Raw genomic sequence first — 26,338 nt, forward strand, 5'->3', positions numbered from 1 at the left:
TCTCTTTCATCTACAGCAAATCATCAAGTTATCCCTTGGATTCTTTGCTTCAGTATCCTCTGAGCAATTTATCCCACATATTAATTACCCTTTGCATGAGGTAGTTCTTCCTGTTTCCTTAATTGTTCCCAGTTTCTTGAAGTTTAGATTATCACCAGGACCAGTACTGTGCCATTCATAAGCACACACTATAGACACTGAGGAGTGGTTGTAAACTAGGACAAAGACTCTTCATTAGAATTGGTCAAATATAGTCAATATCAAATTTTCCTATATTTCAAATGAAAAAATTGATTCCTCAAATAAATTCCTCTAGTGTTTTTCAAAGAATCATAGAGATGTAGGACTAGAATGGACCTCAGGAGGTCATCTAGTCCATATCCCTGCACGGAGTCAGGATTAAGTATGCTTGACTATCCTTGACAGGTATGTATCTAACCGGTTCTTAAAATCACAACTGATGGGGATTCCGCAGCCTCCCTAGTAAAGTGTTTCAGTGCTTACCTGTCCCTAGATTTTCCTAATCTCTAACCTGAATCTCCCTTGCTGAAAAGCCAATTACTTCTTGTCCTATCCTCAGTGGACATGGAAATCAATTGATCACCATCCCTCTTTTACACATTTGAAGACATGATGCCTTCCTCCCCCCAACCTTCTATTCTCTAAAGTGAACATGCCGAATTCTTTCAAGTCATGCTTTCTAAATGTCCTATCAGTTTGTTGCTTAACTTTGGACTATCTCCAATTTCTCCACATTTTTCTTGAATATGGTGCCCAGAACTTGAACAGTACTCCAGCTGGGGCTTCACCAGTGCCACCCAGAGCAGAACAATTACCACTTGTGTCTTATATATTACACTAATAAATCCCAGAATAGCATTTGCCTTTTTCACAACAGCATCACACTGTTGCCACAGAGTCAACTTGTGATCCACTACACCCCCCAGATCCTTTTCTGCACTGCTGTTGCCTTGCTAGTTATACAGTTATGTATTTGTGCATTTGATTGTTCCTTGCTAATTACAGTACTTTGCACTTGTCTTTATTGAATTTCATCTCACTGATTTCAGCCCAATTCTCCAATTTATCAAAATAATTTTGGATTCTTATCCTTGTCTCCAAAGTGCTAGTAACCCCTCCAAGGTTGGTGACATCTTAAAATTTTATAAGCATACCCTCCACTCCATCATCCAAGTCTTCAGTGAAAGTACTGTACCCAGGACAGATCCTTGCAGCACCCCACTAGAGTTTGACAGTGAACCATTGATGACTACTCCTTGAGAATGGTCTTTCAACTAGTTATGCATTCATCCTATAGTAGTTATATTTAGTCCATATTTCCCTGGCTTGCTTATGAGAATGTCATTGGGGACTATATCAAAAGCCTTACTAAAGGCCAATTCCACTCCCCACTGACTAGTAATCCTTTTCAGCATTGATAAAGCCTCTCTTAGCTCACTTCAAAGCTTCTATTTTTCTCTAATAAGAATAAACCCAACTCCCATAACCTTAACTCATATTTACATTCTTCTAACCTGGTGGTATCTTTTTTGCTGTGTGCTGCACTCTCTAAGGCATTAATAGCCTTCCTATGGTAGGGTGACCAGGACTGCATACACTATTTCAAATAGGATTTAATAAGCAACTTTATGCTGTATGTTGGCTGGTACTGTTTCTTCCCCCTGTCCCTCTACACAATTCCCGTCACCTCTTTTATCTATTTAGATTGAGTCATGTGTTGTGTACCAAATCAATGAACTCAAACCTTTGAGTTCCTCACACAATTCTACTCCCAACTATGCTCTGTTCTCAAGTCTGACACCTACTTCTCTCCACCCAAGCCTCCTTTGTAGCTGCTACTTTTGTCTTTTTATCCACTTTCTTTCATGCTACCCCTAAGCCTGGAGCTGCCCCTGCGTCTCACATTCCTGTTTATCTTCCTTTCTGCCACTGACAGATCTCATTGCCCACTCTCTGCCCCTTTTTGTTTGAACTATTATCCAGTGTGTCCTATTTCTGATTTAGACAGAGACCTCAATTGCTAGTATGGTCCTGTGAATTTCCACGTACAACTATAGCACACATTGAATATTAGTTGATGTTTTCAAGATACTAACTTGATTGTAAGCAGTGAATGAGGTCCTAAGAAAACTTATGTTATGAAAGGATTAACAAAATAATAATAAAACCCCAAACCAACAAACACACAACCACGGCCCCCAAACAGGAATAATTCAAGGAAGAGAAGGCAATTCTTTTTAAATAGCCTGGCTGAAGATGAGTGAACTGTATTCAAACACACAGCACTTTTTCTTTGCAAAGGATTTAGGCGGGTGGGAATGATTCCCTTTAACTTGATGGACTGAGTGAACTGAGGCAATGTCTACACTGCGACCCTTACAATGGCGCGGCTGTGCCGCTGCAGTCACACCACCGTAAGGTGCGTTGCATTGCCGCTCTTTATTGCCAGGAGAGAGCTCTCCTGGCGACAAAATAAAACCACCCCCAATGAGCGGCAGTAGCATGTCAACAGGAGCACGTCTCCCACCGAAGAAGCGCTGTCCACACCAACGCTTTTCATCGCTAAAACTTTTGTTGTTCAGGGGGGTGTTTTTTCACACCCCTGAGCAACAAAAGTTTTAGCAATGAAGGTGCCAGTTTAGACATAACCTAATTTAATTTCAGCAAATGGAGAAAAATCCTGGCCTGCTATATCGTGCTTCCTTTCCTCCTCCATTCAAGTGGAATTTAGCAGCACACTTGTTGCACCACATAGTTACAACATGCTGCCTGTCATCTAACCACTAATTTTCATACCTGCCTTTTCATTCCCTGCACAACAGTTTCTCCACTCTTCTTATATTCTTTCAGGATTCTTTGCATGGATGAATGGCAAAAAGAGAAGTTCTGTTTTCATAAAATGGCACACACGCACTAAACCCTCCTCTCCAGTTACACAACATCATCTTGTGTTTTTGTTGCAAACAGTAGAAGGAACCAGCCCAAAAAGGGCACAAGGGAATGGGTGTGGGTGGACACAGGTACTGTACGGCATGCAGGATACTTCGGGACTAAATTGGACTTACTTGCTACCTTATTTCAGGACACTCACTTGTAAAGACAAGCCTAAAATCCAAAGTCTCTTGTTAACGTGGGAGGTCTAAAGAGTGGTAACTACTCAGGGGTGCCTTCTGAACTAAGATACACGGTAATATATTTTTCAAGAAAAATAATACTGATTCATAGATTCTAAGGCCAAAAAGAGCCCTGGTGATCATCTAGTCTGGCCACAGAACTTCCCCCAAAATAATTCTCTTTGAACTACAGCAAATCCAACCGTGATTTAAAAATGGCCAGCGATGGAAAGCCCACCACACCTTGGGTAAATGGTTCTACTGGTTAATTACCTTCACTGTTAAAAATTTACACTTTATTTCCAGTCTGAATTTGTCTAACTTCACCTTCCAGCCATTGGACTGTGTTATACCTTTGTCTGCTTGGTTGTCAAAGGTGTAATGCAATCCAGTGACTGAAAGCTGAAACTAGACATAGTTACACTGCTTTCCATATGTGGAAAATCAATGCGACAGAGGGTCCAACCACAGGCTCTGGGGTTGAAGGATCTGGGTACTGACAAAAGGGTGGGAAAACTCTGTTGAGGGATGAGGAGTTACAGTTTTATTAAACTTTTTTCTCCTGTCAAGCTTTGATGGAAAGTCTAGATTTTAAAAGCCTGTATTTCCCAGAATCTAGTCAAATGCAGACAATCACCTCTTATCTCTGCTGCCTTAAGATAGATAGCTAAATAAATAAAAATCATGAATACTGAAAGATCTGGTTCATCTAAATCAATTTACACTCTGAGATTAAAATCTAACCTTTTTCTGATTAACCAGTTAACACACTTTTCTATAGCTACAAAGAGATAAGACTGGGCAACACATATCCAGGGCTTGTTTCAAAGAATTAATGGAAATTTTAATGCGGAAATTTTTGCAGAGCAAAGCAAATACCTTTTTGCTTTTGATGTAAAGTTTCCTGTGCTGCTGAAACATTTTTCTTACCTTCTCACAAAACCAGCAAATACCAAACTAGTTTTGTGTTTAATGTGCATAACCTTTCTTACAGCCTGAATGGGTTACCATTTAGAAATCTCATGGCCTGGAGAGCTGGATAATCACACAATTAGGTCTGATTGTACAACAGCTTGGGAACAGACAGCACAGAAAGCTTAGTCAATCCCCAAATTAAAATCATATGGTTGCTATGTCTACAATGCACAGTTAACCCAGGTGATCAGCACCTGGATCTGCACACCCAGTTGCGAGCATCCCCACTACAAAGACCTAGCCGTGCTAGTGTGTCTTCACTGTTTCTGCACTCACCCGTGTGTGCCTGGAGGCATATCCCATGTTATTTGTTCTGAGGTGCTCTAAGATTCTTTCCCAGTCAATTGCAGAAGATTTTCTGTCCTTAGGGAGGAATTGTGGGCAGGGCATTGGAGTGATTTAGCCTGCATCCTCACTGCAAAATGATCAGGTTCTGGACAGAGTTAAAGAGGACCCTGCATTCTAATCCACAGTCAAAGCCTTTCCATAATCAGGTCTGAGGTTTTCCTGTGTGGATGGTGGGGAGAGGGGTTGGGCTAAAACTCAGGTAAAAATCCAGATTAACTCTGCATTGGAGACATACACTTAGGCTATGGCTACACTTGCACTTCAAAGCGCTGCCGCGGCAGCGCTTTGAAGTGCTAAGTGTAGTTAAAGCGCCAGCGCTGGGAGAGAGCTCGTAGCCATGATTCTCGACTGTAAACTCAGAGGAAGGGATTATCTTTCTATTCTGTGTCTGTACCTGGCACAATGGGATCCTGGTCCATGACTAGGTCTCCTAAGTGCTACAGTGATATAAATAATAATGATCTATAGTATATCATCATCAACAGGTATCTACTTTATACTCTTCTTTTTAAAGAGACACTGCACCCCAGCAAATGCTTGAAAAATGTGGTAAAAAATTACCAAATTTACAAACCAAACACAATTGGTTTGATGGAGGGTTTGTTTGCTCAAATGGCTGTGAAAGCCATTTTTTTATTATTTGCTTCACCAGCCGGGACACTAACATGAATCAGAGAGATGTAACCAGTTCATGCACAGTCTTGGAAGTCAAGCAGGATCTGGAAGGAAAAGCTTGTGTAGTGTTGGTGCAGCGAATCCATGAACAGCTTTCCAATACCACCACCTAGTCTTATGTCTAGGGAGAACAGGAAAGGGGAAGAGAATTTCAACTTCTCGTTGATGGCATTTTCACTTGAAAAAAATAGGTCAGGTGGATTAATTGTAACCAAAAGTCTCACATGATCCCTGTGGTTCTCTCATTTTTCCAAATGGCTGATGCATGACATTCAAAAATTAAAGGGTGGGATTTGAGAACAGAAAAAGGAGCTGTTTAAAAGACAGAATATTCCAGTATTTTTTTCCCTTTGTATCAAGGAGAGCAAAAATACACATCCAAAGTGGTAGAGAAGAGGTTGGAGGGAATTAGAAAGCAGAGTCTTCCAGCCGGTCTCCTGTTTAGCCAATTTGTACGCTAGGAAGAAGCAGTAGATGCTCCAATAGAAAGCAGGCAGCAGCAAACACAGGGATCACCTCGTCCTCCCAATGGCATTGAGGTCAGTACACTCTGACCCTTGCTTCAGTGTGGAGAGCCTGGCTCTCCCCACACCCATTACTGCCCTTTAGTGCGGGGAAAAAAGTGTTCTTCAGACTTGGGGGTCTAGAATCCAATAGGCCCCCGTCTCTGCTAGGCTAAAATGAACTCAAATATTCCAGTGCAACCTCGTATACAAATTTATATTGTTCCTGAAAGAGAAAGAAAAAGCCAGTGGTAAAATGGTAGCAGTGAGTTCTTAACAGCCTGATTCTGCAAGGTGCCGAGAACCCTTCATTCCCATTTCCACTCCACTTGGCACGATCGGGCTCCAAGAGTTAAACATTTAATAACTTGTAGACCCAATTGCACTTCTCTGGCACTGGCAGAGCACAAAAAGGGTACCAAGACACTGGAAGAAAAAGACACACCCATACAGTCACAATACTGAATATTCATCATTTCATGCATGTCCTTACTGCAACTCTCACACACACCTGAGGGAAATCATTCACTCTAATTGACTGATCTAATTTAATTCATATTGAGCAGTACTCTGAAGCACTTTTTTTTTAAACTCGTTCTTTACTCACTGCACCCTATGGAGGTGTGTAAGGGAGGGACACTCACCAGTGACTCCACCATATTGGATTTGTTATTCCGTAACGTCTTCACTATGTGGAACACGTCAATGATATTTTGCTGCTGAATCATTTCACACACGCTGCAGATGGCACAGAAGGTGCCACTGCGTCCACCACCATTCCTAGGCATGGAAGAAAAGAGGTCATTTATAAAGGGATGCAGGGGACTGGTGCATGGAGGCAAGCACCCTGCAAAGGGCAGTGCTTTCCCAAATTCAAAAGCATGCATCACTGGAGGTACCACGCGCAGGCCCCGTGCAGGCAGGAAGCTTCAGAGGGTTTGAAGATGAGCAAGACAACGGTCTAGAGATTAGAATATAGGAATGTGACTTGAAAGACACTGTCAAACTTAGTGACCTTGGGCAAGTCACTTCACCGCCCCGTGCCTCAGTTTTCTCATCTATGAAACAGGAATAATACAGAAGTCACTTGAAATCATTCATTGAAGTCTGCACAGGGCTTTTTTTAGATAGTCACATGGAAAGTGTTATACAAGAATTAAGTATCAGAGGGGTAGCCGTGTTAGTCTGGATCTGTAAAAGCAACAAAGAATCCTGTGGCACCTTATAGACTAACAGACGTTCTGCAGCATGAGCTTTCGTGGGTGAATACCCACTTCTTCAGATGCAAGACTTGCATCTGAAGAAGTGGGTATTCACCCACGAAAGCTCATGCTGCAGAACGTCTGTTAGTCTATAAGGTGCCACAGGATTCTTTGTTGCTTTTACAAGAATTAAGAATTAACTAATAAACGTTGCACTGACCATCATGGAAATGTCTTGCCACCTTTATGATGTATGCTCAAAACTATTCAGTATCTAATCAATTAATTGTAACCAATCATTATTTGTATTACAATAGTGCATTGAGACCCCAATCAGGATTGGGGCCTCTGAACAGACAGAAGTAGACAGTCTCCGTTCAAAGGGTCAATAGAGGGCTTCAAGTGGAGCTCCCAATGCTATAAGCAGCAGTGTTTTTGTGACCACTCCCTATTTACGGTGGAAATAGTGGCTCATGGTACCACAATTTATCACAGTGTCTTGATTGCAATTTAACCTAATTTTCCCAGCTCAAGTATGGGCTGGATTTCCACATCTGTAATCAATTCTTTTTGCCCTGCACCATAGGTTAGGAAGTATCCCCAGCCATACTTACAGGCAGTGGACAACAGTGCGTCCATCTCTCCCATCGTACTGCTCCTGCCATTTCTCTAGCCGTCTGACCACCTTCAGGAGGGAGCGTTTGGATGGAGGTGTGTCCCGGTATGCTGGCCAGCCAATGTACTGCAAATGCTGTACTATACGATATCCATCCTGGGGCTAAAACAAATTGTTATCCACTTCCATTATACCATCAGAAAGGTGGTGAGGAAGAGCAGGGGTATGCGAGGGAGTAGTAGTCACAGGTTACATATGCATTGTTTAACATCACCAAAATATGTAATTATTCCTACTAATCAGTGTATAACTTAATAACAACAATATGAGTACAACTAGGCTACAGGCTAGAAGGAAGCACACTATAGCTGGGTGCAAGGCCTTCATCTCTTTCCAAAAAAAAAAAAAAAAAAATCCAGAGAATTGGGGTGGTTTCAGGTTTTGAGGAAAAGGAAGTTTTTTTGTGGAAAGGCTTTAGTTGAGACTGTTAAAAGGCCTGGAAGGAAATGGGGCTCTGAAAATAACTGTTTTTATTCGGGAATAAAGTCATCTCATGGTGGAAGAATGAATACAATATTTCTTCTCTTCCCCTCTTGCCTGTTTTGGAGGTTGGTGATACCATATGGAGAGGAGACAAAGCAGTCATTCAAAAAAACCAATGGGGGAAAAGAGCAGGTATACGATCCTCATGGTGATTTTACCCGTAGCACAGACCAGCCCACAATTGCCTCTTTAACGGCATAACCAAGCTGTTGCGTAAGATCAAACTCAGAGGCAGATACATGGGGCACTGGGATTATTTTCAAAGGCCAGTTGGCATCTCCATTTCTAACAGTGAGAGGAACAGGAAATATGGGGATAGTACCTAACTGAGTGGGAAATCTGTACTGAAACAACACAGTAAATATCAAGGTTATCCACTGCAGCAGTGCAATAACCGTGCTTGGGTCCATTATACAAATAAACCTGGTTTGTGAGCACGGTTGGGGCTGTTTCCTCCCATCTGTAGGGTTGGGGCTAATGGATGCCGAGTGAAAAGATTTTACAAAGATGACAGCTCCTTATTAATAGGGGCACAGTGGCAACTGGGAACCTCAACAGTTTAGCCAAGCAGCACTGCACCGAACTTCAGAAATAGGAGCTCCTATACCCTTCAGCACAAATGGTTGGCAGAGATGGAGTGGGGATAACAATATCCTAGTTTAGCTAATAGAATTAATGATGATTTTACATTGACTGCTAGTTGATTAAGGTAACGTGCCCTCCAGGACATACAGAAAACGCTTTCCAGTTAAGGACAGAAATCCAGTTCACATTATTCACCTTGTGATTTTACTGAGAAGTCTTCTACCTCCTGGAGAGGGGTGCAGCTACAAGATTCCACCTGTAAATCCTGCAATGGAAATCCTGCAATGGAATTTTTTACCCGGCCTTGGGATTTGGTGGCACCCCTGCCCCTTGTCTGTTTGAGCAAGTATTTGACAGAACAGGACCGATGAATGAATAAATGGATCATCTGGGATGTCACCGATCTTACCCTGGCCATGTTGCAGATCCGGAATATCCTATTGATGATATCCTCATCAATGTCTGCTGAAACAAACTCCACCTGGATTGGACCATAACAACAGGACGTTTTCTCTGGCCAGTACTGCATGCAGAGCTAGTCAAGGTGCAAGACAAATAGAAAGCAGATCATGTACAGGCTAGGAAACTATCAATCCTCTTTTCTTCTTCTAACCTTACACCCAGTTCAGGAACTGTAATCTAAAGCCAGCATTACAGAGGATATGGAAGCCCTGGCCTTTAAAGTGGCTGGCAGTCAAAGTTTCTGCAGGAGTATAGATTTAAAAGGAGTGTTAATAGATTAGTGTCTGTTAGTGAATTTAATATGAAGCACAGAGGTTTTGTGTTGTGAGTTAATGAGGAAACACTCAATACCAAGAAGATTAATCTTTGTTCAACCCAAGTGGAACTTTTATTTCTCTGTGCAGCCAACTTTTTTATATTCTCAGTTTACTAGCATCTAGGAAGGGGACAAGCCAGATTGGTTTAAAAACTCACACATCTCACACCTCAAATTAAATGACAACTGAACCTTTTATGTGTTTTGTTTTTATTAATATATAATGATTGACTGTTGGATGTCCTCATTTCAATATAGGAATATAGGAGCTATGAAAGTTGCCACCCATCTGGGATCCTGCATTATCAACCCAACCAGCGCAGGGCGTTTCTGTCTTGCCAGGATGGCCGTAGAATTGTTGAAGCTTCTGCAGAATGGTTCTGGGATGTTGTAAGGTCATCATCACACCACATGCTGGTCTTCATAATTACATTTTAAAACGGTTAGTCTCTCTGATAATATGGTGACGATTGTAGCATAAATGCTTAGATTAGATAACTTTGTACGTTGTACGTCTCTATCTGTCCATAGCTAGTGTGGTGAGTGCAACAGCCTGATACAATTGATTTTTCCTTGCAGAAATCTCACTCTCTTAAGTAATATAAAACTAATTCCTTGTGCTGATGGCTTACAAGATGTGTAACTTTAAAACTGTCATTTGTCCCTTGATCTAGCAGTGTTTTTTGGCACTGGTCCAGGACTTAGTGTTTGGCAGACACCAGATCTCAGGACAGTGTAATTTTCAGTTCATAATTAATCACCAAATCTCCTCTCCTTCCCCTTAAAGTGCAACAAGGAAAAGCAAAGCATGATATGGCATTGCTGATGAAAGGTGGCCAGCAACAATACTGGAGTGCTAATGCTGGAGGATTTCATTTTCCCAGACTCTAAATGTAAAATAACCATGAAAAGAGGTTTTGTATTTCCAGAGAATGTGCAGGACTGTTTCTTTCCAGTTTGTTGGGCAACCAACAAGATTAAAAACTACTTTGGATTCATTCCCAGGACATAAAATCAGGTTTGAGGAATCAGATGGAACATAACGAGTCCTGAAGGACCAGGGATCCTAGATAAATCGTATTTGAGATTTCAGACACTTAGGACTCAGAAAAACTGGTCACACCAACAGCTTGGTCTTTAGAAAGGCCGAACTGGAGGTACCTTAATGCAGAGAGGAGCAGAAGTGAACCAGCTCCCACATCATTCATTCTGCTTGGAGAATCCCCCTGATGAGAATGTGATCAGTTTTTCCATTAGCACTAATAAAGGCAGCATCATAACTGCTGCCTTCAGGGGGAAATATTTTGAAAAGAGTGAGGAGCTGATGAAAAATTAAGTTATAAAGTGCAAAGTGCCCGAGGCCACTTCTGCTGTTTAGCAAGAACTACAATGGGTGAAGTAGCAATGTCATAGCGCAAATTTCCTGCACAATGTGTGATCACCCATCCCTTTCTGATGCTACCCATCATGAGACTGACTGCAAATGCCAATGCACTAGCAAGAGTAACCACTCTTCACCTTGCAAGCTCTAGTACTGAAAATTATTTTAGGTCTGCCAACCAACTAAACAATTTATATAAAAAGGAGAAAAAATAAATTGTGCAGTAAGTATCCACTTCCCTCCTCCCTTTCTGCTGACTGTAAATAGTTTCTCATAATGGGTGATCGTTCAAAAGCTTTGGTGTTTCACTTTGATTAAAGCACCCAAAACATCAGGTGCTTTTCCACAATCTCATGCAAATTATCCAAACTTCCCAACTCTGCAAAACTGGACTGGGGATCTCAAGAAAAAAAGACCCATCATACAATTTCACATATGTCCTACTTCCAGTCACCCAGCAATACCACAAGATCAGGCTTGTTGAGAGTGTTTTAGCATTTACAGGTCTGGTTGCAGGTGGAAAGCAATGGGCGAAGATGAAGAACAATGTGTAAAAGTACTGAACTAGGCTCTTCTGAACCACAAAGTTTAGCTTGAGTTTTGGCAGGAGTGGCGGAAGCACCCTAAAAGTGTGTGTGGGGGGGGCCCACAGGCGTCTGAACCATGGCCCTGCCCCCCAGTGCCATGCTGCCCCTGAGGCCCCCTCCCCACTGCCCCGGAGGCCTTGCTCCCATGTCGCCTCTTCCCCCAAAGACCCTGCCCTCGTTTGCTCCTCTCCACCCACCCATTGCTCATCCTAATGGCCCATAAAAAGTGCCCTCTCACTTTAAAAGGGGGGGGGCGTGGCCTCCTGCCCCCTCTCCTTCCCCTCCCCCATTCTGGCACTCCTGGTTTTGGGTGAAGATTCACTCTAGATTGTACTTACAGTTGTTTCTCCATTCCTATACACTTTCCCTTTTGCCTCACAACTTTTCTGCCTGTCTTGAATAGTAACTGGGGACATCTGAAGCTGCTTTGATCTGTGAATAAGGCTGCTTGACAGAGCTATTAGAAATCCACCTACCTGTGCAGCATCCATCTCGTTCAGCATCACTATGGAGGAGCAGTTGTAATCAAACACCAGCCTCCAGAAATCTGGTACGGTGTTGGGCAAAGGGTGCTGGGTAACAATAAAGGCAGCGGGTTGCTTGTGGCTCTAACAAAAGAATAAGATTAGTTACAAAAATCAATCCACTTTTATTCAGATGATTATTAAACCTGGGAGGCTAAGGCTATGCAATCTGAGCCATTTAACCAGATTAGCCAGATCACACCCCCTCTTCCTTGTTATCACAGTGCAATGAATGAAGCCCTCATAATGGGATCCTTCTGCTCCCAACAAACACATTTCATTAGAGAAGTGGCACAATAACAGGAATTATGCAAATCAATTATTTATGTTTTGGGGGTTAGCAAATAACAATAATATTAATTAAAATGAAGAAAGATAACTGCTGGAAGCAGAATGTTGCTTCTTTTCATGGCAGTACATGCTAGAGACCAGTCAGGGCACTCTCCCTCACTCTGATTTTGTTTCCTGGGAGCAGAAAACTAAAGAGTTGGCACATTCAGATTTGAGAGCATCCTCTCAGGGACGAACGTGGGGAAGTGGTCCAAGCACTGGGCTCTGGAGCGCTCTTCCTGATGCTGTTCTGTGACTTTTGTATAAGTCACTTGACCTCAGCATCTGTAAAATGGTTAGAATGATACTTCCCTCCCTCTGAAGAGTGTTGAGAGGCTTAATGGATGTTCATTAAGTACTTTGAGATCACAGAATGAAAGGAGATTACAAATGCAAACTACTATTCCTCTTTGGAGGCAGCAGACAGTGCTTAGGTGAACCCATAAACTATAGGATTTTGCCTACCACCTCTCAGGGAGATGGAGTACATACGTCAAAGGGAGGTCTCCCCTCAGCATAGGCAGCGTCTTCACTAAGCGCTACAGTGGCGCAGCTGCTGTGTAAGTGTAGACAATCCCTCAGTCTCCTGGCTAACTCTCTTGGGGGCTGGATGAGCCACAGTTCCACCAAGTGTGTGCGGGGGAGGGTGGGGAGGAGGCAGAGAGAAGAGTAAAAGAAGAGAGATTTCCTGAAGTTACAGATATGAAATGGATCCTCTTCTTTCTCAGGGTCTGCATTTCATGATCCGGGAACATGGGCACAGGCAAGCCTATGCCTTGCTGATTTGGGTAGGGGTTGTAAAGCCAGTTTGCAGCTTATGGTATTGGAGAGCAGGGCTGGTGCAAGGATATTTTGTGCCCTAGGTGAAACTTCCACCTTGCGTGCACCCTCCCTCCTCCTTCTTCCCCCCAACCTCTGAAAACTAGTGAACTTAGCATTATAAACAGCCTGTCAGAATGGGTAAGGGCTTTGTAATGTTTCTTTTTTACCTTTAAGGTGTTTCATTTGTTTGCCATTCCCTCTGATGGCGTCCCATTCAAAGTCTTACTGTTGTGCAAAGCTAAACAATTGAGCCTTGCATTGCATCACCAGCCAGGTTAGGCAGGGTGACAAATCCCCCTTGCCCCAAAGGGCCATTATTCCCTGGTGACTCATTTCTACTCCAAGTCTATAAAGCAGACTTTTAAGGTAAATACATTATTCCTTCAATATTACCCATGCACACATCTCCCAAAGATTCTCACTCTTGACAAGTTACCAGCCCTGTGTAGATCCCTTCCATGTTGCTCTCTGTGGGCAGGGCCGCCCAGAGGATTCCGGGGGCCCGGGGTCTTCGGCGGCGGGGGGGCCTTCTGTTCCGGGACCCGCCACCGAAGTGCCCCGAAGACCCGCGGCGGGAGCCCCCCGCCGCCGAATTACCGCCGAAGCGGGACCCGCCGCCCGGTGCAGCCTGGTCTTCGGTGGTAATTCGGTGGTGGGGGTCCCGCCGCGGGCCTTCGGGCACTTCGGCGGCGGGTCCCGAACAGAAGGCCCCGCCGCCAAGACCGGCTGCGCTCGCGGCGGCGGCAGGTCCCCGGCCCCGGCCCCAGCCCCAGCCCCAGCCTCTGCCTCTTACCCGAGCGCGTCTCCGGCGGGGCCTGAGCTCCGTCCCGCTCAGAGCCACGTGGGGAGGGGGCGGGGCTGGGAGCTCCACGCCGAGCGGAGGCAGCTGCCCCGCCCCCTCCCCACGCGACTCTGAGCGGGGCGGGGCTCAGGCCCCGCTGGAGCTCCCAGCCCCGCCCCCTCCCCACGCGGCTCTGAGCGGGGCAGGCCTCAGTGGCTTGGCCGGAGACTCGGCGCTTGATGCGCTGAGGCTCCAGGAGAGGGGCGGAGGCGGGAGCCTCCGCTCTTCTCTTGGGGGCCCCTGCGGAACCCGGGGCCCGGGGCAAATTGCCCCCTTTGCCCCCCCCTCTGGGCGGCCCTCTCTGTGGGTAAGTGCCCCGTAAGACACGTGTGGGCTGCAGTGAGTTTGTCAGGCCTGCGGTGACAGCTCTTTGTGAAGATCAGGGGGCCCTTTGCCAAGGGGTGCTGGTGTCACCGTGAGCTTGAGGTGGCTGACAGTATGGGGCAGGGCACTGAGGCTAGTGGGGCAGGTGGTGCCGGGATGGGGTGGGGGCAGGTACCTGTCAGTCTCCAGCGCTCAGGCTGCGCCAACAGCCTCTTCACCTCAGAGTCTCCCTCTGCTGGCCTGGGGCCCATTCCTCCCCTCAAGCTCCCTGGCCGCTGCCACTGCCGCCGCCCAGGAGGAAGCGGGCAGGAGGCACCGCCGCGGAGCAGACACAAGGGGCCAGGCTCAGCTGGGGCCCCGCACCTGCTGGCTGAGAGCAGCAGAAACTGGGCACCACTTGGGGGAGCCGGGCGGCCTGAGCCCAGGGTGGTGGCAGCTTCCGCAACAGTAGGGACAGGCGGGGAGCGTAGCCCGCCATGGGGCAGGAGAGGCCGTGCTGCTGCTGCTGTTTCCCGTCTACAGCCGTCCTTCTCCTACACCCTGGAGCCACAGACCCCAAGGTGGTGAGTGGGGAGCTGGGGGGCATGCCTGTCCAGTCTGCGGCCCGACACCCCCCCCCCCCGGGAGCTCCTGCAGCAGATGCATGCAGGCGGTGGCCCCCGTGCACCCCCCGGCTCCCTCCTCACATGCCCGGAGCCACAAAGCCCTAGCGCTGCAATGGAGGAGCGGGGGGCACATGGGGACCGCTGCCTGCATGCATCTGCTGCAGCCTGCAGGAGCCCCTATGGGGGGTGCCAGGCTGCAGACTGGGCAGGAGGGGCGGGGGGGCGCGGCTACTCCTCACTAGCAGCGCCACCGCCTTTGCAGGGCTGCTGCCCCCCCTGCGCCACACCGGCTCCTCCATGGCTGGGGCTTGCTGCCCCCGCAAGCTGATGGTCTGGCTCTCCGGTCCTCCGGAAGGTGGCTCCTCCCTGCCGAGGCAGGGCACCGCTTTTTCGCGCCCCCAACCACTTGGCGCCCTAGGTGACTACCTAGTTCGCCTAGTGGTTGCACCGACCCTGTTGGAGAGACCAGACCAGCAGAGGCAAGAGCATTCAAAAAGCAGAGGGTAGAGGGCAGGAATTTATTTGTATTCTAACTAAGTCTAAAATGATGCAACAGTTTCACATTCTGCTATCCTAAATAGCACAGATCCCTTCCATTCTCTCTTTTGTGGAGGCTGCTGCTTGAACTGCATGTTAGACACAAAACAGCTTCTGGTGAGTGAAGAAGCAAGCCCCGCGTTCTCTCGCTCTCTGCTATTCGATAATGTGCCTTCGATGACAGTGTCTCCAATTCACTTGGACAAACCAGGATATTGTATCTGATCCCATTTCTAGGCTTATTTTGTGCCAGAGCAAGTCCATAGATTGTAGCACCAGTTGTACAATCCATTCAACTTAACAGTTGTTATAAGACAGATCCATTTGATGGAGGCTTAAAGGTGGGAAATTGTGGTGCTGGGAGGGCAATTTAATAAATTGCAGCCCCCTCCCGATCCTGGGTAGAGATGGGGAGTCATTGTTGTTAGCTCCATTTCACAGTTGAGGAAGCCGAAGCACAGAGACATTAAGCAGTTATTCAGGAAGCCTGGGGCAGAGCAGGGAGGAGGACGAAGGTCTATTGATTCCAAGTCCTCTGCCTGAACCACAAGACTGTGACAGCTTCTCAAAGGTCTGAGTTTGAGACTTGGGCATGGTCCCTTGCGTCTGTACTAGACCAGATTTGGGTCCATTCTCTAACACAGTGACAGGTCTGATAGATCCTTATTGTCAAAGAAGTTGGAGGTTTGTGCCTCCAGAACTCAGTCAGCCACCCATTCCAAGGAGAACATCACCCCTTCTACCAAGATAAACATTCAACATTACCCCAACAATTGGATTTTTTTCCCCCTCCAGTTGGAGGAAAGTTGCTGCGACCTTGTGATAATACACAGAGCATGCTGAAACTCAGATGAGAGGAAAAATAATAATAAATAAAAAAATAATGACTGATGGGAGAAGTAAAAATGAGCATCATTGAGATCATGTGACCCCCCCCTTAGCGCAAGGCAGGCAGTCTGCCAGGCTTCACAACACATGGAAAGAACTAGTGACTCATATAAAGGGAAGATGGGATGGATTGGCTATTCTAGGTGCAACACTGGCAAACCAGGTGCCAGCTTTTGCCTAGGCTTTAGGCCTCAGCTGAGCACTGACAAATTCATTGCTGGAAACCAGTCTGTTTCACCTGTGTGTTGGTACAGTTAAGATGGGGATTGGATTTATAATCATGTGTTTAGACTTTATGAAATGTTTGTAAATTGCTGCATATGTTAATCTCACCTATAATATCTTTATCACATGCTATAAGGTAATATTTAAGTTTTTTGCCTTACAACTATAAAAAAAAAAAGTTTGCCCTGAAGCTGTCAACTGTCAGAAGGGATTATCTCCTGCTCATTAAGAAGGCTATCAACTAAATGGGCCATTGTGAGATATCACAATACAAAGACTGTTAATTGAAGAGGCTACATGCAAAAAAGTCTCCTCTCATCAGCTTGAATTCTGGAAGAAGGAAATAAAGACTGGTGAACAAGAAGATTTTTCATTTCTTTTTTGCTGTTTGGATTCTGACAGAACCACTCTAGACAGTGACACTAGGATCCATGATGTGTTCAAGACTGGAAACAATAGGCTAGTGGAGAAAGGAAGGAATTCCACCCAAGGGTCCATCTCCCCCATTAGTGATATGGGATTCTGGTTGTTTCGGGCTGTTTATCCTAAGAGCACTGACTTGCTCTCTCTGTAAAGTGGTAAATAAAGAAAGGGAAAAAACATCAGCTGAATGGATTGATTTCAGTGGCAGATGAAACAGTGCATTGGCACAAAAGGTGCCACAGAAATGCAAGATGTTGTTATGTTTTAGGTGCTGGCATGGAGGGCCCTTGACATCAGACAACTCCAAAACCAGAGAAAAATCCATTGTGGTTCTGCAGATTTGCCAAATTCTCAACTGAATCCCTTAAAAGACAGGAACATCACTATCCAAAACAAAAACAAACCCCCTATATTGGTTGGAAGAACTGGTAACTCTTCACCTTGTGTCAGATTTACAAATAGTCCGATAGCAATGTCCTTTCCTTTCGGGGTAACTTAGCAAATGGAAACCATCACTATTATTTACAATAAAGAAGTGACCTGCCCAACTAGATTCTACTGTGCAAACAAAGTGAGGGGAAGAGGGAAAACAGCCCCGACACCAGTTCACTACAACCTAACACAGGCCCTTAGGCTCTGAAATGTTGCACACATCTGATTCCTCTGCCAATACTCTTAACTCTATACGCTCAGATCAAAGGGTTGTTGGACTCCTGGCACACTGTAACTTTTTTTTATACTGTTTCCTATGAAGATTCTCCACCTGACTGCCTGCCCCTTCATGATAGCACCCCAGGCTTTTCTTCCATGGGCCTATTGGTCAATAAAGATCTCTGCCAATAAAGGAAACATTAAGACATCAAAAATATCCTCGGAATGCCACTGATGCATTCCTGCATGTGTATGAACATACACAGGCACTGGCTTCCTCCGGGCCCGGGGAGTGCTCAACCCCCTGCTCCGCCCCAGGCCCCGTCCCCACCCCATGCTTTCCCTCAAGCCTCCACCCCCTTCCTGCCTCGTCCTTCCCCACCCCACTCCTTCTCCCAAGCCCCCACCCCTGCCCTGCCTCTTACTGCCCAATCTCTTCCCACCCAGTTCCACCCCCTCCCCCAAGTGCATCCCATATCCACTCCTCCCCCGCCCTGCCAGAACCTCCTGTACGCCGCGGAACAGCTGATTGCAAAGCGTGGGAGGTACTGGGAGGGAGGAGTTGATTGGTGAGGCCATCACTGGTGCGGAGGAGAGGAACTGGCTGCTGGTTGGTGCTCAGCACCCAGCCTTGGAGCTCCCATGGAGTCGGCGCCTATGTGAACATGAGGCAATCAGCCTGGCGCTGCTCTAGTTGCAAGATATTGGAGCCCTGAAAAACAAGCATGTCTTGTGTTTGACTGATTTCTCACAAACATGGAAACAAACTGAGGCCTAACAAACCTGACACAAATTGAGACTGGTGCCATTGCTAACAGTGCCTGTAGGTTGTGCTTACATCCATGAGTGCAGCGTTGATGTAGTTGCTCGATTCGCCATCCACAGAGATAAGGAAAGGGAGGCACCGGTCCAAGGGCAGCACATCCATGCAGCGATTTTTGTCATGGTTTCTGGGTAAGAGGCCAATGCTGCAGTCTTCTGGCCGAACACGCGGCGTCACAATGTTGAGGGTCTGTAATTGGAGGAGAGAGAGGTACAGGCAAAGCCTCTTAGAGTTTATTTCCAAAAGGGAGGCCCTTAAACATCAAATACAGATACTCAACATGCTCTGTAGCCTTTACTTTCAATTCTAAAAAGACCCAAAAAGCTGAGATCCAGATGTGAAGCTTCCCCAAGTATGGAGCTGTTTGGATGCAGGACTTTAGAATGGCCCATTACAGAGCTAGGTTGGGATCACCTATTTAAGCTTGGATCTATAGCCAAACTTCCCCAAAGTTCGGAGGTGTCGGAAACCAGGATTTTAGCTTGGATCCACCTCAGACTTTGACTTTGCAATTTCACATTTGAGTTCCTTCAGAACCCTTGGGTGAATACCATCTGGTCCTGGTGACCTACTACTTTTTAACTGATCAATTTGTTCTAAAACCTCTTCCACTGACACATCAATTTGGGGCAGTACTTCAGATTTGCCCCTCCCCCCAAAAAAGACTAGTTCTGACATGGGTATCTCCCCAACATCCCCTGCAGTGAAGACTGATGCAAAGAATTCTCTGCAATGGCTTTGTCTTCCTTGAGTGTCCTTTTAATGCCTTTGTCATCTAGTGGCTCCAGTGCGTGTTTGGCAAGCTTCCTCCTTCTGATGTTCATCTTCACAATTAACTATCCAATTCTAAGACACCAGACCAGGTTTAATGAAACTTTTCTGTTCTCTCATTTAGATTACAGGTGCTGTCACGGTTACAGGGCTGGATGTACTTCTGACCCACTGCCTGAGTGTACCCCACTGGTGTCAGGCCTTGTGCCTTTGCCTTCCCTGGGGCTGGAATCATGATTCTCACACGTATCTGTCATCCTGGGCTATGGTATCTTGTTGGTGCTTACCCAACAGGTCCAGCTAGGCTCAGAACCTGCACGTCTTCCCTGCAGGTCCAAATGGGTTTGGAACCTGTGGTTCTTTGCCTTGGCAGTCAGTGACCAGTGGTGAATATAGTGAGCAGACAGCTTCTTAAATCAAAATATTGTTTTATCTTAATAGTAGGAATAAAGCGTAACATGAGCGAACAAGGATTTTGAAGCAACAAAGGGCCTACATGCATGTTGATATTAGCTAGGATCTTGCCATCCTCTGGTAGAGACCCTAAGCAGGTCTCTCGTTCACAGGCACCCCTAATGTCTGGGTCTGGGGGTCAGTCTTTTCCTCTTAGCTGTCTCTCACCCTGCTGGAGGGAGTATGTCCTTTGAAACCTAGACAGTGTCTTTATTCGCCTGTATTCACAACCTTCCCCTCTGCTGACAAACTAGTCCCATGAGCTCAGTAGGGGGTTGAAGGTAGAACATCAAAGTGGATGCCTTTTGCACTATTTTCTTAAGTGTTGGTAGGTGGATGGCTATCTGAAGCTATAGTTCTTTTTCCTGCTTGCATGCAGACAACCTTTTCTTGAATCAGCCTGATATATTCACCCAGTTAACCCCCCTTATGACTATCAAACAAACTCCCAGAAGACATAGTATTGATGAATTATTGCAGAGGAGTTGCACGAATGCCACAGTGGGACATTACCGCAGCAAACTTAGGATCTGGACCATAAACTTCAAATCATCTGAAAATGCAGGGATGTCTGAATCTGTGATCCCATCAGTAACTTACATGAAATGTTACTGTTTGTCCTAAATTCAAAAGATCACTCAGGCCTGTACAACTGTCCACGATGGATTTCCATTTCTAGACGGTGTGGCAGAAAGAACAATGTGAAATCTCAAATCCCTTATGAAAACACACCTCTGTCGGGATGCCCCTGGTAAGCTGAGTAATGAATGCCACGGCAGGAGCCCTGTTAGCAATTCATCAGTATCTCTTCCACTTGTCCAATAAACAAATAAATATATTTAAGCCTCCAAACTGTAAACTCAGCTAAGGATATCTGCAACCCTGTATTCCTGTTATTAGTATGGTCTTCCCCTGCTATCCCCCGCATTGTGTTCAAGCCCTTTCCCCCATCCCCTCATTGCATCTTACTCCCATTCAGACAATTAAAGCTACTTGAGGCAGGGCCTGATGTTTTGATATATTTATACAGTACTCAGATAGTGAGGTTCCATCCAGAAAACTCTGGGTGCTATTGAAATAAAAAATTATTATTATTATTAATAAAAATCTATAACTACCTCAATTGGTTCATAAAGATGGCAGCTACTTATATTTTTTTTTGCATCCCTCCCTGTTCTTCACTAAGTGCACACAATTAGGACTGAGAAGAATGCTGTGTATAAGTGATGTCCTGTAAACACAGCTTTCTACAAATAGATGGAGAAGGAAGCTCTTAAGCAAACTAAAGAGGTCCCTTCCCACAGGAGCTGCCAGCCTCCCACAGCTTGTAAAGCAAGTGAGCAGGACACAAATCTGTCTCACTCCTATCCTGCCAAAATAAGCATAAACGGTGGTGTCATTGTTTAAAAGCACTACATTTCAGGAAACTGGGCTTTGGTTCGTTTGACAAGTAAGGTGTCCAGAACCAGAAATGCTTTACAAAGCACAGGCCACTTGTGAAAATCAGATGCATTAATGGCATTGCCAGTCATTGGGATTCAAATGACAGTTTCCCTGTATCCAAATCTTGGTAAATATATGCCACGTATTAATAGAAAGGATATGGTCTCACTTTGTGTATAGGGGGTTGAGAGCTGGGAAGGAAGAAAACCATCTACCGGTAATTCCAATCTGGTACCACAGTAGCCATCACTTAAAACTGCAGAGTATTATTACTGTAGGTTGATGCTGGTCGAGCCACTACATTGCAGTGGAGATTTGCTGCAGGTAGAGAGTTCTGTACTTTGCTGTTAATGGCTAGTCAGGATAACTTCTGAATTAATGAATGCCAAAGTCCCTCCCTCCCTCCCTCTTTTCTTTCAAAAAAGCTTTTCAGAGACTTGCCTTTCTCATGAACTAGAGCTTGCTGAAAACACAAAAAGTGATTGACAAATATTCCGGGGACTAAGAGCAGCGTGTTCAGTCCACCGTTATTTGTAGGGTCATTATTCATTGTTGCTGAGTAGCCACCAGGTATTTGTGAAAATGTTTGTGCAGCCGCAAAGTTTATTCCATTTTAGCACAAATGATTCTGCACCTGAAAATCTGCACTGGAAAGTGCACTACTCCTGGCTTGTGATTCTCCTTTGTACAAAATTTCAGTCATCCAATCAGGATGGAGAAAGACTCCCATGTGACTTGGACAGTCACTCATGAACAGCACAGAGTCAAAGTGAACAGTTAATAAATGACCCATAAACTGACATTTTTTCACATAAACTATGTAGTGAAAGTAAGAACAACAATATTTGTTGAAATTAGGATTGGGTCACAAATGGAGCAAAGTGCAATATTAGCAGTGAATATTATACCCGCCTTTGGGCTACTGGCAATCATGAAATAAAATAAAACAATTGATAAAACACATACCCCAAACGCCAACTGCTATTGGTGCGGACATGAAAAGGGGCCTATGCTCTTACCTGAAATTCATCTTTTATCTGGCTGGAATTTGTCTGTGGATCCAGTCTGCTGATGTTGTAATATATGGATCGGAACTCACAAACCGGAATTGCTGTGTTGCCACAGAGACATGCCTCTAGAATGGCATCATGTACAAAGACATACTGCTCCTGCACAGAGCACAGGGACAAGATATTGCAAATTAACCCCATTCTAAATAAACATCACAAAACTTCACAGTAAACTTAAATACATGGAACTGTCAATGCTGATTTTGTTTAAATTGTACTCACTACAGATTTTTAAATGTGAGTGTGTGTGTGTGTGTGCACATGGATGCATGTTGTGGAAGATACAACTTGAAGAGCTCCCTACACCAGTTGCTGAGTGCTACTGCTGAGGAGAGGCTGTTCTTGGCCCTGAGCTCCTTCTGCCAAGATGGCCTGGTTAGCATTGTTCTTTTTACAAAATAATTTTACCATATAAAAAGAAAATCTGGATCTTATAGTTGGAACCAGTTGTCTGCTCCTTATGGGTGACTGGATCCCTTAATTCAGTTATAATAACCTGAGAAACAGGAATAGATGACACTACTGCAGCAATGTTTCCAGTGAGCAACAAAAGACAGAGATCCGTATACCACTCCCTGTGCCATAGATTTGTGCAGAAAGTGCCTCATCAGCACAAATGTTCAAGCAGGGCAAAATTCAAGTGTACTCATTATGCCCATAAAATTCTACATTTGTGCATGTAAATGGGCAGTTTGCGGATTTAAACTAGGAAATTCTGCTTGCAGATGTGTCACAAGATGTGCAGTTACAGGTTTTTGCAAGCACAACAGCATTTTGTGGGTGAACCTGTTTTGCCCACCATTAAAAATGTAGCTTGTATAACCCCTTTCAAATTTAAACATAAAATGCGAAGCCTCTGGACCCCAGAGGCATAATGGAGGGAAAAAAATCAGTACCCCACAAATAGTTTAGGAGCAATTATACTCTGGTGGTGCTATTGCAGTAAAAACAACAAGATGCACGAACAGCTCTGTTCCATCTCTCTCTTCCGTAATGGACTTCTGATTACTGGTAATTTGAAAGATACATGGTTTTCCACGGGATAAACAGAATGTTCTTTACAGAGACCATATCCTGGGAATGGAGTCCAGCAGAATTATAATTCTCCTTTTTTTTATGCTCTATTATCCTGATTCAGCAGGGTAATTAAGTACATATCCAACTTCAATCAAGTGACTAGTTCTACTGAAATAAATGGGTCCATGTACATGCTTCAAATATGTGCATGTACTTAGGTAGCTTGCTGAATCAGACTCTTTCATTCTTTGGATTGATTAGGGAAATGTATTTTGTGGTATATTTCACATACTTGTTTAGCTACATGTAATTAATTGATATCAAATGAGCATTATGTAAGGGTTCAGATATTACAGTGATAAGTGCAATATAATAGAAGAACATAAGGCATAGGGATTCTGATGGGTCAATGCATGCTGCAATATGTAGAAACCTGGTACACACCAGGACTCATTAGATAGTTTGATACAATGCAAGACAAAAATTGAACACGGCACCAACAGATGAGTAACTGGGTACATGATTAATCCTCAAGCCTTGAGTACACTCAATATGTGCCTGTACATGGGAGCATTTAATACATGCCTATTCAAGGTTAGCTACAAAGAATTCCATATAACAAGCTGGTAGTGGAAACAGGCATTGACCTAACTCACTCATAGGCTCCTCTTGAGCAGAGGCTGACAGGAGGGCTGTAAAACAAGAGAAAATAGCTGCTGGCACCTACCTCTGTCTGTACCAAATTGACCCTCTGGGATCGTAGCTCTCGCACACAGTTAAATATGTCTACGACACCTTCATTCTCCGCCATGTCAAGCATGATGTCAATGGCAATAAAGCACCCTGTCCTTCCAGCACCAGCGCTGCAAAAAAGAACGAAGCCCTGATCAATAGACCATGAAGCGGAAGGGCTGTCAAGAGGAGAAAAAACATCTGTGTGTTGCAGGCACAGTTGTCTTCCTTCATTAGCTGCCCCTCTGTACTGAAGGGCTGGTCTTCTGTGTTGCTGAAACAGCACGAGACATAGGAGAGTGAGGCTAGGTGGTTTTCTTTGGGAGGGGAAAAGTGAGAGGGGTAAGAAGAAAAACTATTTCTCAGACACTAGTAGGAAGATCAATGAAAAATGATATTCTAGCCCTGTCCAGCAATACTTCCATAAGCACCTGAGCTACAGACTCTGTTGTGAACTGAGACAGAGAGGAAACTCAGGCTCTTGTAATTAGAGGCAGTTTAAGAAAATATATTTTGGAAGAGGTTTTCCCATGTGACTTTTAAGAGCGCTCGGCCATAGTTAGGTGCACATGTTGGAAGGGAGGCCCTGCAAGATCGTTCTCCCATTTTAGTTGGTGGGAGTTACATTCGGTACATGGAGAACTGGCCTGGGGTGGGGAGAGTCTGGGGTGGGGGTTGTGAGACTGTAGAGAAGGGAGCTTTGGGCTACTCAAGTGCTTAAATTTAGAACCCCCACTGCTTGTGAGACTTGAAACATCTCACATGAATGGTGTTGTCAATGAGTCCCCTCTCCCCCTGGGGAAGTCATCCGACTGTCTAAGTGTGACGGATAAAGAGAGGAGGAAGTCTCTCCCCATTATCCTAGAGGGAAGGGGCAAACTCAGCTAGAGCCAAGAAAACTTTTGATGTATGAAACTCCAAACAGTGCTGTAAAGCAGAGAGATATGAATGAACATGAATTAATGTGCCAGATTAATCAAGAGCTGAACAGGGGAAAGATATTTTTCATTTGCAGAATTTTAATGAATAAGTGGCATTTCTTCTCTTTTTCTTGCTCCGCTTTTCAAAATTTTAACAAATAGTTATAACATTTCTATATTTAGAGGTCACTGGCAGTCCATAAATATCGAGCAGTGATATTATCCAGCAAGACATTGGTCGGGAGAATTTGGTAATTACCACTTAGAGCTAGTCATTAAAATTCAAAAGCAGATAAATAACAGAGAGTGAATGGCATTTATTCATTAAAATGTGAAGGATGAAAAATCTCTCCCCTCTTTCTCAGCATTGCTGAATCAGGACCAGTCCCTTTCGAAGGCCAGGCCTGGGTCATAACTCTGAAGTAGCAGATAGAAACCCAGAGTTGTGGAAAAGAGCTACCACCTGCCAGCTCCTGAGGTTTCATTTGTATTTTATTATAAATCTGCCGGCCTGCTAAAGACAGAGGGATTAATTTATTTCCCTTTTTGGGGTGATCTTGGAATTCATTCTCTCTTCCCCCTCGCCTCATACATGCACTCCCTAAGAGGTATGGGACAACAGTTGTAACTGGCTTATGATTGATTTGGTTTGGAGGGGAAAGCATGGAACAGCAATTGTGTTCTCTGACCTTGCTAGCTTTTCATCTATGCCTCTTCTATAAATAGATATGTTTGCGTGTTTTGTTGGAGTGGAAGCATTGGGGAAACAGTTGCTATATACCGTACTAGTTCTCTGTTCTGGTAATGTCTTTCTTGTAATGGGATATTGGCAACTCTTGTTCAGTGGTTGGAGGCCACAGTGCTATTATATGCATATATTAATGAAAATACAAAATCAAATGCAGCTCAATTTAAAAAAAAAAAAGGATATTTTTTGACTACTACTTGCAGCTGTCCTCACTATGCAGGGTTACCAAGACATCAGCTCATCGTCACACAGTTGAGGAAGGGACTTTTCACCCTGTCAGACATTATGTAACTGGTTATGTGAATTTTGGAAGTCTAGTGCCTCTCTGTAATGCAGGGGTGGCCAACTTGTGGCTCCGGAGCCACGTGTGGCTCTTCAGACATTAATATGTGACTCCTTGTATAGGCACCGACTCTGGGGCTGGAGCTACAGGCGCCAACTTTCCCATATGCCGGGGGAGGAGGGGCTCACTGCTCAACCAATGCTTTGCCACAGGCCCTGCCCCCACTCCACCCCTTCCCGCCCCCTCCCCTGAGCCTGCCATGCCCTTGCTCCCCCCACCGCCTCCTGCACGCCACAAAACAGCTGATCAGGAGGTGTGAGGAGGGAGGGGGAGGCGCTGATCGGCAGGGCTGCCAGTAGGCAGAAAGCACTGGGAGCAGGGGGAGGGGGAGCTGCTGATGTAATGCTGTGGCTCTTTGGCAATGTACATTGGTAAATTCTGGCCCCTTCTCAGGTTCAGGTTGGTCACCCCTGCTCTAATGCATCTGGCACTGGACTCATACTGGATTTGATGGCCCACTAGTCTGATCCAAATGAACAAAAACAGTGTTCCTATGCTGCAAGGACTTCACTAGGTTCCCC

At 45.0% G+C, this 26,338-nt stretch overlaps 1 protein-coding gene across 5 annotated transcripts in view; it reads right to left on the reverse strand.

Moving 5' to 3' along the window:
* Nucleotides 1-5,056: 5,056 nt before the first annotated feature.
* Nucleotides 5,057-26,338, reverse strand: part of PTPRT (protein tyrosine phosphatase receptor type T) — a 698,170-nt gene continuing 676,888 nt past the window's right edge. For all 5 annotated transcript variants that reach the window (XM_039498533.1, XM_039498528.1, XM_039498531.1 and 2 more), the window contains 8 exons: nucleotides 23,802-23,937; nucleotides 22,007-22,156; nucleotides 18,336-18,509; nucleotides 11,804-11,935; nucleotides 8,991-9,116; nucleotides 7,452-7,615; nucleotides 6,280-6,415; nucleotides 5,057-5,861 (listed from right to left, as the gene is read on the reverse strand). In XM_039498533.1, coding sequence (XP_039354467.1) covers nucleotides 5,808-5,861; nucleotides 6,280-6,415; nucleotides 7,452-7,615; nucleotides 8,991-9,116; nucleotides 11,804-11,935; nucleotides 18,336-18,509; nucleotides 22,007-22,156; nucleotides 23,802-23,937 — 1,072 coding nt within the window. In that variant the 3' untranslated portion in view covers nucleotides 5,057-5,807. The remainder of the gene's footprint in view (nucleotides 5,862-6,279; nucleotides 6,416-7,451; nucleotides 7,616-8,990; nucleotides 9,117-11,803; nucleotides 11,936-18,335; nucleotides 18,510-22,006; nucleotides 22,157-23,801; nucleotides 23,938-26,338) is intronic.

This window comes from Mauremys reevesii, linkage group 13, assembly GCF_016161935.1.
Source record: "Mauremys reevesii isolate NIE-2019 linkage group 13, ASM1616193v1, whole genome shotgun sequence".
Classification (NCBI taxonomy): Eukaryota; Metazoa; Chordata; order Testudines; family Geoemydidae; genus Mauremys; species Mauremys reevesii.